The sequence below is a fragment of the Pleurodeles waltl genome, chromosome 12 (genome assembly GCF_031143425.1).
Source record: "Pleurodeles waltl isolate 20211129_DDA chromosome 12, aPleWal1.hap1.20221129, whole genome shotgun sequence".
NCBI classification, from domain to species: Eukaryota; Metazoa; Chordata; class Amphibia; order Caudata; family Salamandridae; genus Pleurodeles; species Pleurodeles waltl.
In genome coordinates, this window is record NC_090451.1 from 663,716,688 (window position 1) to 663,730,095 (window position 13,408).

The 13,408-nt window shown below is 43.6% G+C and overlaps 1 protein-coding gene and 1 long non-coding RNA gene across 8 annotated transcripts in view; one reads left to right on the forward strand and one right to left on the reverse strand.

Moving 5' to 3' along the window:
- The window catches only part of LOC138268619 (uncharacterized), a 100,641-nt gene that overhangs the window by 26,967 nt on the left and 60,266 nt on the right, over window positions 1-13,408 (reverse strand). The window lies entirely within an intron of this gene.
- The window catches only part of FDPS (farnesyl diphosphate synthase), a 32,364-nt gene that overhangs the window by 17,181 nt on the left and 1,775 nt on the right, over window positions 1-13,408 (forward strand). For all 5 annotated transcript variants that reach the window (XM_069218447.1, XM_069218449.1, XM_069218448.1 and 2 more), the window contains 2 exons: window positions 209-286; window positions 2,496-2,630. In XM_069218447.1, the coding sequence (XP_069074548.1) occupies window positions 209-286; window positions 2,496-2,630 (213 nt within the window). The remainder of the gene's footprint in view (window positions 1-208; window positions 287-2,495; window positions 2,631-13,408) is intronic.

The following is a 13,408-nucleotide window of genomic DNA, read 5'->3' on the forward strand; positions in this document are numbered from 1 at the left end:
AACTTCATTTTATTATATCCTTTTATAAAGATCGCTTGGCGCCTCAGGGTAGCAAGAAGCACCATGAATTTTATAATGAATGTAAAAGATCACATATTATTAGCACCACGTACAACCAGAAAAGGTAACACAAGTGGAATGAAACAACAAGTAAAGGACTAAAGCAGAGAGTTCTGCAGAGTGTATTGACTATTGCGTCTTTCCCCAGGCTGGCATTGAAGGAGAGGAAGAACATGAACATGCGAAAGCCATACTGCTGGAGATGGGCGAGTTTTTCCAGATTCAGGTACTGGGCACTGCCCTGTTGTGTAATCGAAGGAGGAGCTGACTGTGGGAATGCTTTCACTTGTCATAGCTGGCGAGACTGTAAAGCGATTGGTATGAGTTCTGGATCTGTACTTGGTGCTGTAACTCAAAAGCAGTTTGAAAGTTCTCTGAGGTGGGAAAGCTACCAGGTTCCAGGGGAGAGCTGAGCCCGAGAACAGCCATGCATTACGAGATGATCCACTGCTAACACATCGTGTCTACTATACATATTTTCACTTCTTGATCTGCATATTGTAGACGTGCACATCCTGTGTAATTAAACACTTGCAGTTCCCATTTTATTCCTACTGTTATGTTACAGGACTTATCCATTATGCAGGGAATGCCCCTTTTTAGAATATAATTTTTACCAAGCAGCACACTGGAATTAATGAGAGAGAGAGATAGCGGGGTGCCATGGCTCTTTTATTTGGGTCCCATGTTTGGCCTGAGGCTACCTTTACTCGTCCATCTGTCCCAGAAGATTATAGTGGAAGTGGGAGATCATAGGTGAGTGTTTTGTTGTACTCTAGAAACTCTAAGGGATGTAAATGTGTTGTACAGCTTTCAGGCCTGCCTACATCATTTTCAAGCCGTCCAAGTATTGCAAGATAAGGGGAAATAAGACACTTGAAGAGATTTGGGCTAGTTGTACAGTTTGAAATGCTCTTGGGATTGGGGTTTAACCTGAAGGTAACTTCTTAAACAAGATATTACATTTGTGGAAGAGATACATAGAGGGAGACTTAAAATCCACCTGTGATCCTGGACATCCTTGGTGCCAAGACTGAAATAAAAGATGTCTTTATAAAAATAGGACTATGCCAGAATAAAAGGCTTTACCCCTCAAAATTATGTATTCCAAAAAACCCAAACCCTCTGAAATAGAAATGTGGGCACTTTTCCTTGCAATGTCGAGTGATGGCGTTGTAACACCTCTACTCCTATGATCCTTTTCAGTGGATCTCTGGTCTGTGGCATCCTTGGGGCCCCTGGACACTGTCATAGTGTCCTCGCACAGGTCCCAGTAAACTGGGGGTTCAGCAGGTCCCCTTGTGGGTCAAGTGTACAGTGGCTCTTCCTGGCAGCTGCAGTCCAGTGAACTGGCAGGCTGGGCAGCTCTCCTATCTGCAGGTCAAACCAGTGATGCACATCTCTAGGCTTTCTGTACTTGGATACAGACTGAGAAAATAACATCTACGTAGAGGTTCCACTCCTGGTACATGCTCTTGCACTCATTAATGGTGTGTAGGCCTCCTTGTTGTCAAGATGACCGAGCGAAGAGAAGAAGCCAGTTACCATACATAACCCTCTGTGTCCAGTGCCGGAGGGTTGTAGATTCTCTGACACCGGAGCAGCAGCCTGTCCTCGATTCTAGACAGTTTTGTGCAGGCTTCTGAACCCAGAGTCAGCAGTCAGACATGATTACACTGGTTTGCTAGCAGGATGGCCAAAGCACAGGATGTGGTGAACTGGTGTGCTCACCTAGGGTAGGGTGCTCATATATACGGCAAATGAACGTGCTGGAATCCTTAGTACATACTCACCAGGTTTAGAGGCTTCAAATAATGGGGCAGATAAAGGGTACATGCAGGCTGGGACCTCAGCGGTTCAAACACAGACATGACCACTATTTTGTGCATCACTCTCGTGGAGTACTAATGCACCCCATCATTCACTAATCCATCTGTGAAAAGCCACAACCCAAGTAAGGTGTACCCAGGCCCACGGGCTCTGATGATTACTAATGGCATGGACCACTGCTACTCGCCTTATTTGTTTGTTGATTTCACTCGAATTAACGAACAGTGACTGGGCAAAGTAGGACAACCAAGCTTTTCCATGTCACGCAGGGGACTTTTGTCCACCAATCATGTACTAAATCGAACCAGTGCTTCTTGGAGCTCATTATCACATTATACCTGCTTCAATGGAGATGTAATTTCCTACCAACTATTTGCATCCTCTCTGGGAGGGAATCTAAAATACCATCTTGATATAAAGTCTTGAGTCTAAAGTTGCTCAAAACTGTGTCCGGACACCTTGATCCTCTTAATGTTTGTCATGTGTGCTTCCAAAAATAGTACCTCTATCTACATGTATCTCTCTTACTTTCTTTCTCTCTTCCCCCCCCCCCCCCTCCTACAGGCCTTAAGATATCACTAATAGTTTTTGCTCTTTTCATGTAGGATGATTTCCTGGACTGCTACGGTGACCCCACTGTGACGGGCAAGATTGGCACAGACATTCAGGATAACAAGTGTAGCTGGCTAGTAGTGGAGGCCTTGAAACGTGTTTCACCCGAGCAACGGCAGACTCTGGAGGTAGTTTTGCATGACGCACACAGATGTCTATTCCACAATACACCATGTACTTGATGAAAACAAGCTTTTTAGAGTATTTTTTTGTGTGTTTTGTTTTCTCTACACATACCTATGCCATGGCACTTTTAAAATTAACAAACTAAAAGGTTTGTTTCTGCATTGATTTGTACGGATGTGGTATTATTTCTATGCTTGGAAATATTTGCGGTCATAGTGGCCAATCGCACAAATTTATTCCGCTGCTGTTAAGATTGTTTGTCAAAGACTTTTGTGGCTGTTCACGCACATCTGACAATCTACCTTATGCTCTTGACAGGTGTAAACAGCTTAGAGTTCTCTAGGGTCCCATCTTGTCATGCACATGTTTGAAATGGAACCTTTTCTAAAGGGTTTTTAGGGTTGAGCGTGCAAAGTGCTCTGTCCCTGGTGTAATCTCTCTATGGGCTTTTAACCACACTCATGTCACGCCCATCAGTTTGGTTGGCTTGTGGGCTTGCCTTTTAAAATTTGCTTGATATCATTAGTGAAAGGTATGCACAGGTCATGCCTTTTTCGGTGTTTAGCCCTCCTCAAGCGCACCGGGCAACTACTGAAAACATACGAGGCTCAATGTTTTCCGTTTGGTTTCTGGACTACTATTTATTTCGTAGGCAGCGTGATCTCACTGGGCCGTAATCGAGTGCTTTGCATGACATCGACCCTGTTACATGGATAATTGCACTTTCGCCGATATGTTTCACTGCAAGCAATCTTATATTTCCTTTTGTGTGTCTGCTTCGCACTCATGGTGGTTTATTTGGCAAGAAAAGTCCGATTAGGAATTTAAAACGCTAATAGCGCTAACTTGAGCAGTCACAAGATCCTTTGCATTGTAAATGCTTGTTTACCTCTGTGGTGAATATCTGCATTTAAGGATCCAAATATTACATCCGGATGACAGGAGTTACCGTTTTCTTTTATAAGTATTGATCTAGATGTGTCAGCATCAATTGCTAAATGTATCCCCAGCACACTGTAAGGGTGGTTACTGTGGAGTGACTGGATTTGGAACATCCTCGATTCTTTCACTGCAACTTGAGTGAAGGAGTGCATAGATTAACTCATTCTCGTTTCATCTATTATCCTTAATGTTTTGTAGTGCTTTCTTTTTTTGCAGTCACAAAGTTCTGCAAGATTTACGCAGGAGTCAAATGTTGACCTTTTTAGGTCTAGCCTCCCAGACCATGCAAGTTGTCTGTTGGAGAAAAAAAAAAACTATTGTCAACCTATAGTAAGCTAAAGCCAACCCCCTTCTTACCATTGGTTAGCTTTTAATGTCACTAATTTGCTTTCCTTTTATTTGATAGCTTGTGTGGGCTTTGCTACCTCTGCTTGTGTTTGTCACTCCCCTGGATTATGGTCTTATTCCTTGTCCTTTCACTGCTTTCTATTCTGGCATAACGTTTATCTTTTTGGTTATGGGGCCATGAGTGCATTTTCTTTCCCATCTGTTACCCTCATGTTCTTCTCTCCCTCCACTTGCTGCCCCCTTTGTATTGCTCTTGTGTGCTTCTTCCATGCCTCTTCCCTGAGTGCCCTAAGTGCTTCCCGTTGCTGCTGCCTCCTTGCCACCATGTGTTTTTTTTTTTTTTTTTCCTCTGAGGACCTGCAACAAATTGCTGCTGGCTAGTCTGACTCAAAAGCACTTTTAATATACAATAAAAAAAAAACATGATTTACCTTTGATCGGCAATTAAAGTAATGCTTTAGTCATTACACTTAAAAAAATAAATAAATAAAACTTTTTGCCATGTTGCATTAAAAAGACTTGGTGCATCTTCTTAATCCCAGTGCCTCCGAAGGCCTTATTTTATTGCATCATTTGATGGTAAGAACGGCAATTGATTTCAATTGCCTGTTTTGACAGTTTGCAATATTACTTTGCGACCATAAGGAGGTGCTTTTTAAAGACAACCAGTATGGTGCCACCATCAGTTTTTATATAAGGAACCTCACTGCTTGCAGAAGATATCTATTTCTTAGAGCCTGTTTTTACACTTCATAAATAGAATCTGGTTCTCCTTTGGATAGCTACTTTCTCCCTTCCCCATTCTATTAAAAAAATAATTCAAAACCAAATTGAACTTGCTCATCACAGCTGTAGCCAGAAGATGTTCAATACATACTGTAGAAACCTATTCTATACTTGTGGCGCAAATGTAGACCGTGTAATATTTGATCAAAAGGTCTTTAAACCCTATTCTTAAGTATATGAACATCTAAATACCCTGGCTTGTGTAAAGTCTTATGATCGTGAAAAGTGGCAGAAAATGTGCTTAAGACTGGATTAGTATGTCTAAAGGGATGACTTGCTGCTAACTCTCCAAGTAATGTTGATATTAAAGATTTAGGGTTCAGACATATGCCCGTTCAGACATATGCCCATTCAGACTTCCTCCACAGGTGAGTTAAAAGCAAGTGAATTGTCCTGAGGACTTCTTGTTGGAGCCCTGGCTAAGCTTCAGTTAGCCAGTCATCTGGCCTCAGAGTAGTGAGCACAATTTACATTATTATGAGGTGCTAGGTGCTTCAGGCTTCTATAGTGGTGAAATACAAGCTAGTACAGCCCAGGGTGAAGTTACTTCTCTGAAGATGCAGAGCAACATTTTAAAGATAATTAGGAGAACAGCAGTGCTAAACCAACATCTAGAGCCCCCATGAGGCCAATGTTGTTGGTGCTTAAAAAAAAACAAGCATTTGCAATGCAATAGGTCAACTCTGCCTCAGAATTGTATCTTTTTCCTGTCACATAATTCCAGTGGCACTGCATATAACTAAAGCACTTCCATTTACCTTCTTCCTCCATCTGCAGCAAAGAAATGTCTCCATTTTCACCCTAATTTAAATCTATATTTAAGCAATAGATGCACACAAAAATCAAACATTGTGAATTGAAGTAAATCACGGTCAAGAAGCTACAAAACAGACTTAGACACAGCAGTATTGTATAAAGAAGTAGGTGTTTTTCTATAAATGCATGCACATAGGTGAATATTCGGACACGGAACGTCTACAGACTTTATCTATAACTGCATTAGACCCTCATAAAAATATACTTAATCCATTTACACAGAAGATACAGTAAGTGTTACAACGCCCACCTGAATTAACTCCTGAAAATGCCCCTGCTATTGGGCTCAGGTGGCACATGAAAGGGAACAAAGATCCTTTGAGTCTCCCAAAAAAAAAAAAAAAAAAGCCCTTGAGGAGAGATGAGAAGATGACTGCACTACCTCGAGTTGTGTAAACATCTGAACAGAAAATTGAAATTAAGGCTGGAAAAGTATTTTCTTTTTATATTAACAGAATGAAAAGTCTTGTAAGTGTTCTTACCTCCCATTTCAACAAAGCTCTAATGAAGTTAACTAAAGTAGAGCAGCCTGAGAAGATTTATGGCCCAATAAAGGAAATAAGCATTGCCCTCTGTGCGGATGTCAGAAAAGGCCCTGGAGAGATGCCAGGCTCTGCAAGTGTCACATCATTTCTTCTGGGTTTAGTTACATTGTACGGGAAAGGGTATACTGTGGCTTTCGTGAGCTAAACTTTTAGGCACCTGTTGTTTCTTTTGTAAGATACGCTTATTTTAATGTTACATAAACACGTGCAACAAAAAAGGTTACTTCAAGATTAAATCAATGCGTGCACATGCTAGGCTGTATTGAAAGACCATTAATCAACAAATGCTGGGCAATCTTAAAATAACTTTAAAAAATGAAGCCTAGGAGCTACCTTTTATTAAAGATTTAACACTGGAACAAATGTTCCAGGAGCCAGAAGAGAACAGCACGGGAATAAAGCCAACACAAATGGCAGCGATCTAGGAGAAGGTGGGAGGAACAGAATGCTGCAATAATACGCAGGCAGCTACCAGCTTAAAACACCCACAGTGAAAAGGCAGCAATAAAGGAATGCCACAGCAGCCAATAATGAAACCAAAGTGGAATAATACAGTAGTTGGTCACTGCTCTGAAATAGAAAAAGGAGGGACAAAAAGGCAGAACTGACCACTAGCGAGCAAGAATGTTTTAAAGGACACTGCAACCAACAAATGAAATCGCTATAAGAAGTATAATAAATGTATACAAGAGGTAGAATGCTTACGCTCGACCAAAAAATGACTACCATGCCACATGCATCTTGGAGGCAGCAAGTAAATAATGTTTTGCAGGAGATCATAATACATTTTCCCTCAAACATATCCCAGTAGCCATCTTACAATGTTGCAGAGACCTTGGCTTCAAAAACATAATTTTCCTTCTATTCCGTGGTCATTCTTAAACAAACTAGGTCTCTGGTGATGCTGCCTGAAGCCAAAAACACAAGGTGATGGCTGCATTCACACAAATGAGTTATGAGTCGGTATTCTAAGCATTAGAAAGAATCAAGACTCCAACCGATCTGAACTGTGTCCAGCACCTATCATCACAGACTTGCATTAATATTGTCACCATAAATATTGGGGTTGCTGAATGCCTCCTTCCAGCAAACCACAGTCCCAAAAGCCTTAAAGCAAACTAAAATAATCTCCTTTTGAAAAAACTGGCAGTGGCCCTGCATAATCTTGTTGGCTATTATAGTACCACCAGCTCACTGATATGAAACCTGATCATCAAAGGTGATATCATGGAACAGCTTCATTTCTTATTGTGGCTTACAACAATCATTCCAACCTTCACCTTATAAGAGCCTATAAATGCACCCGAAGTTCGCCAGGTTCTTCTACATTTGGATGAAGAATGATTTCAGCCTATATTGGTTGTAAGACGTTGGTCTTGCAAATAGTTCATGTAGAGATGCATTTTCCTTTCAGTTGGCAACTTACCTCTGTGCATGCCACACAACTGTAAAAACCCTTAGTACTTGGATTGATTGAGACATTTACATAAACAGAAAATCACTGCACTTGTTAAGACAACAAGGCCCATATTTATACTTTTCGACGCTAAACTGCGCTAACGCAGTTTAGCGTCAAAAAGTTTTGCGCCGTCTAACGCCATTCTGAAGCGCCAAGCGGGCGCCGTATTTATGGAATGGCGTTAGACGGCGCAATCAGACCGGCGCTGCCTGGTTTGCGTGGGAAAAAACCACGTAGACCAGACAGCGCCGGCGTAGGGGGAAAATGGCGCATGGGCGTCTTAAAATGGGGCAAGTCAGGTTACGTCGAAAAAATCGTCTTAACCCGACTTGCGCCATTTTTTAACGACGCCCATCCCCCATCAACATGACTCCTATCATTGTAAAGATAGGAGTCATGCCCCCTTGCCCAATGGCCATGCCCAGGGGACTTCTGTCCCCTGGGCATGGTCATTGGGCATAGTGGCATGTAGGGGGGCACAAATAAGGCCCCCCTATGCCACCAAAAAAATATATAAAAAATAAAAAATTATACTTACCTGAACTTACCTGAATGTCCCTGGGGTGGGTCCCTCCATCCTTGGGGGTCCTCCTGGGGTGGGCAAGGGTGGCAGGGGGGGTCCCTGGGGGCATGGGAGGGCACCTGTGGGCTCATTTTGAGCCCACAGGCCCCTTAACGCCTGCCCTGAGCAGGCGTTAAAAAGTGGCGCAAATGCGCCGTTTTTAGCCACGCCAACTCCCGGGCGTCTCTTTTGCCCGGGAGTATAAATACCACGTAAAGTCCTGGGAGTCATTTTTTAGACGGGAACGCCTCCCTTGCATATCATTAACGCAAGGAAGGGGTTCACGCTAAAAAATGACGCACATTCCGGGAACTTTGGCGCTATTCGCCTCTAACGCCATAGTATAAATATGGCGTTAGTTGGCGTTAGTTTTGCGTCGAAATTGCGTCAAAAAAAACGACGCAATTTCGGCGCAAACGGAGTATAAATATGGCCCCAAGCCTTTAGGACTGGAGGCTCAGGAGGATCCTTTTTAGTGCAGATGCACTAAATACATCCCAAGGACATAGTGAAACTCCAAGAATCCAAAACCAGTTTCCTAGACTGTCAGGTCCTGAATAAAGCCGATCACATCACTTTGAGCCTTAAGAATGCTGCAGGTTCCAAAACGGACAATTCATAGTACTAAGTAAAGTGTACAGATCTTTTGAGAGCAAGGTTTCAACACAACTGCAGAAAATGGCATCAAACTACACTCTCTATTACAATTTGGAATGCAAATGTACAAGGCTTATCAAACTGATCAAACACAAGAATTGTGGAGGTAAAACTGTCTGTTTTGAAATGCCTTGGACCCTGATTTAATGGTCGGCCACCAGTCCACTTACCTGGGAACTTTATAAAACTATACTGTTCAATTAGGCCTTTGCTCAGGCCAAATTGGAACCACTCTTCAGGCAACTCCCAAATCCCCACCACCACTTCCAGTCCCATTACTTCTGATGGCCAAGATTTCTGTGAAACAGTAGGCCTCTCTATATGGCCTAAGATTGCAGCCTGGAGTATTCACCTTGAAACCTAATGCAGGTGTTTGCATATAATATAAGTGCAATGAGTTAGTACTACAAAGTGATCTTTGGCAGCCTGTCAGTGCATCATAAGCTAAATAGGATTATTAGGGTCAGTCTACAGCTAGCTGAAAAGAGTGCTTTGCCTTGGAGAGATGTGGATGAGGCTTTGCACTTCTGCTGGAAACTCCACCAGAGGTTTGTGTAGAGAAGGGGAAGGCTACGAAGGGCAATATGAGGTAGCTGATGCTCTATGTTGGGAACTGGATTCTTTAAGAATTCAGGAACGAACATATTAGTGTGAAGGACAGACTTTGTGGTGTGATAGCACTTGATCACATCTGTGTATGCAAAGGTGCAAGAATGGTGTAAGAATGGGTTTGTAGGTTTACAACAGGAGTAAATAGAGCCAAGACAAATCTGAATATATTACTGGAGAAGACGCTGATGCCGTACCACTTTCCCCCTCTGGCTAACGCGATCAGGTTTGTGCAAGCAGCCACGGGGCAGATGTCAAGTAAGGAAGGCCTTCTGGAAGCTACAAGAACATTCCACCACTATTGAAGGGCCATTGGACACCGCTGCCCTTGCTTCTGTTGTTGGTGATGTTATGCAGGACAATACTCATTATGTCGGTTGCGAGTTGAATGCCAATAAGTGCTTTTTTGAACAGGACTATAACAATACTAGCGGCCCTGCAAAGGAAGCATTTTGATAGGCTGTTCTGCTCAAGGTTTCACTCCAAGGAGTTCATTCTTCAGTCAGTTGGAGAGTTTGAAGATGACTTGCAAGGGGGATATGTCACAATAAAACATCTTAAATATTCCCCGTGGCTGTCTTTTCAACTCTGTAGGGTCTTTGTGCTGATACGCTGACCAGAATCAACACAAAATCAGTCCCGTACTTTTTAGGTTGATGAGTGGATCTTGTGAAACATCCCATACATTTTTGTGACTGCCATGGCTTCTAGGCATGTCAGTGAGATTCCAGCTTTTCCTCCACCTGATCTGTTGACCAAGTTCTACAGTAATGTGATGGTTGTTGGAAGATACCCCACGCCATACCTGAAGTGCTTTTTAGAATATTAATCCTATTGGAGCTGCTGTCCTGCAAAACCCCACTACACCTGCAGACCAAGTTTTTCTTGAACTGTAGGCGGAGTGTTTAGGTGTTACATTGGTAAGACAAGAGATTTCAGAAGCTGTAACCCATTGTTTGTTACCTTTGGGTCTAGTGCTGAAGACTAACCACACATAAGGCCTGATGACTGAAAGATGGATACTCCTTCACACATTAAATTAGATTATTTAAAGGGGAATTGCTTACTTCCTGTAAGGGTAACAACCCATTCGACAAGAGGCAAATCTGCCACAGCTTCACTGCATTTGAATACAAAACAATCGGTCTGCAAAGCAGCTATTTGTACAACTTGCCCATGCCTCTAGCCTCACAAATGTGGACATCGGAGATGATGTGGAGTAATTTGTGTATTGAGCGAAGTCAAACATATGACAGTGTTTCTTACCCCATTCAAAACATACTCATCCACGTAAGGTCTAATGTAGAGAACAAAATGTTACTTGCCAGAAAATATCATTCTCTAAGATTGGCATATTTTATGGATTCACGTGCAATGTTTCCATCGCCACATCTCCTTCTTAAGATTCTTCCCTGTGAAGATGTTTTTTGTGGATGTAGACTTGAAGATAGTTTCTGAGGACGGGCTCAAGACCTATTCACAGATTCGCTGTGCCTCATGTAGCAAAGGACTTTCATGTTCGTGTTGACTTGCCAATGTATTGAAATGTATCAGTGATTCCAAGAACGATGATAAATATCTAACCAAGTGATACAAGTATTTCTTGAATTAATCTCCGCCAGGGGCGATCACTCAGGCCGTATTCCAGTTCATTGTCTTTTGTCATTTGCGCCACACTAGACAAAGACCAGCCAAATGCAAATTAGTACTGGTCCTGTTCTAACAGGAGCAGTCCCGCCAGAACTGCTGGATGAGGTTCCTTCCACATGGCAACACAAGCAAATTTAAACCGGTTTTGACCTTGTCAGTGAGTTATTACAGGAGTTCTGGGCACTACTACCACAAATGGGGTGGTACTTAGGCCTCACTGATGCAACTTAAGTAGAGCAAAACCTGTTCAAGGATGCTTGTGTTCCTTTCTGCAGAGAACCTGGCCTTGCAGTTCAGGCTCAACTGATCCAATTGGAGCAGGAACATGGCTAAGTTTCAAAAGGCTGGTCTAGAATGGCACAGTGAGTAGAAAACGAAGACAAGCAGCCTGGAGTGATCACCAGTGGTTAAGATTAATGTAGGCATTCCTTTAATCTGTATGGTGTTTGTTACAATGAAATATTCCTAGCATGTAATAGCATAAAGATAGCAATTGAGGGGCGTGTCCCAGATGGTGGCCGAGTAGGAGCTCCACTGCTCTGCTCAGTAGCCCGGGATTGTCAGCCATCCATTCCCTAAAACACTGTAAACTGGCTGGGAATAACCCCCCTTAAATAGAAAAGTGTGCATTGAACCGGGGCTGGCTGCCAAATGGTGCATCTCCTGGGGTTGTCAAAGGATATCTCTGCTATCACAAAAGTGATGGCCGCCGAGTAGAGCATGGGAGACCCCCTCCACCCCGGTTGCAGTGGCACGGTGGAGTGGAGAGCGTTGGAGGGCACCTCTGCTTCTGACACCTGGAGGCAGATATTGCTTTCCGAAGGAGCATCAGCATGCCTCCAATCACACAGCGGAGCTACGCCTCCAGCCTGGCGAAAAAGCCATGCTCAGCTGGTGCTACACATCGAACATCCCCACACAAGTGGATGTGGGAGCTGGCTGGGGAGGCCTAGTTTGCTGGCCCTCTGAGAGGCACCAAGGGGACTTCTCCCAGAAAGGGGAGCTGATGACATGCCTGAGCAGGGGGAGTGTCAAGAGCCACTCTTCTACACCTAAAGGAAGAAGAGGACAGTGGGGCTCACCCCCCAGCACAACCCAGAACTCAAGTCCTACAACAAAGTGCCAGCATACCAGCCACAAATCACGGGGGCACAAAGCAAACCACTGAACTGCACTTAGGGACCCGCTGGACTAAGTCCAAGGTCAATCTTGAAGCACACCTTCCAGAATGCCGCGGGCCCTCTGGGACTGATGGTGGAACATAGGGGGAAAAAAAATAACTCCACATTGAAAGACATGCTACCCATGGCATCAGCCAAAAAAATTGACCTCTAGTGACACTCCAGTGGGATATGCTTGCCACGAGAGACCGCAACACAAAGCACAGATCCAGAGTTTCCCAAAACCCAGTTAAATGCTCCTTTATGGAGGGCCTGTTTAACAAACTGTGAGAAGACTTCGCCACCCTGAGAGAAGAGGTGACAGAAGAAGTTAATGACGTCAAACATGTGATTACAGATTTCATCCAATGAGTGGCAGCATTGAAAGACAGTAGTGATGCTAAGGAAGAGGAACTGGACAATCACAGATGTACTCTCCCGGGCCTACAGGAGCAAAATCTCGACCTTCTCACACACAGTTGGAGGCTCTAGAGAACAGGAATAACTCCTCTAGCGTTAGAATTAAAGGGGTTTGCCTTAATGTTGAGGATGGGGGACCTGAAAGGACATGTCACCCACCTTTTCAAGCAGATCCTTCCTAACCTGGTTGACACAGGCACTGTACTAGAATGCAAACATACATCTGGCTGCCTGGACGGCTCACCTGGCATGCCTCAAGACATATTGATTGGTCTTCAGTTTAGTATGACACACGCAGCTCAACAGGTCCTCCCAAAGAATAGGGCAAACAGGGACATTCTCGACCAAGGGAACTGAATGGCTGCGAGACACGGGCCTCACCAACATATGGTGCTCTCACCATCCCACAACTAAAACATATACTTTCTTCTCCACACTCTACACATTTTTTTTGCATCCCCATACATAATGGTGTCCTGTTTGACCACACTGGACTCCAGTCGTTCACACAAATGCAAGCAAGCCGGACGGAGAAAACTGAGACATTCAACCATTGTGCACTGGACCACCGACCCACACAACCGCCCCATGCCAGTAGGCATTTGATACCCTTTGAGAAATGGTTAATTAGACGCTCAAAGGATAAGCAGCTCTTGTCCAATATCCATGGTTTCCTGAATATAGCCCCTCTCCGACCAGATCATGGGCACAAAGGGGATGGGAATCTGAAATGTGCTGCCTCTTCACATACAAAGAATAGTTGGATATTCTCAACAGATCCAGCACCTCTGCCCACAGAGCATCTGGCAAAGTGATCCTCTTCAAG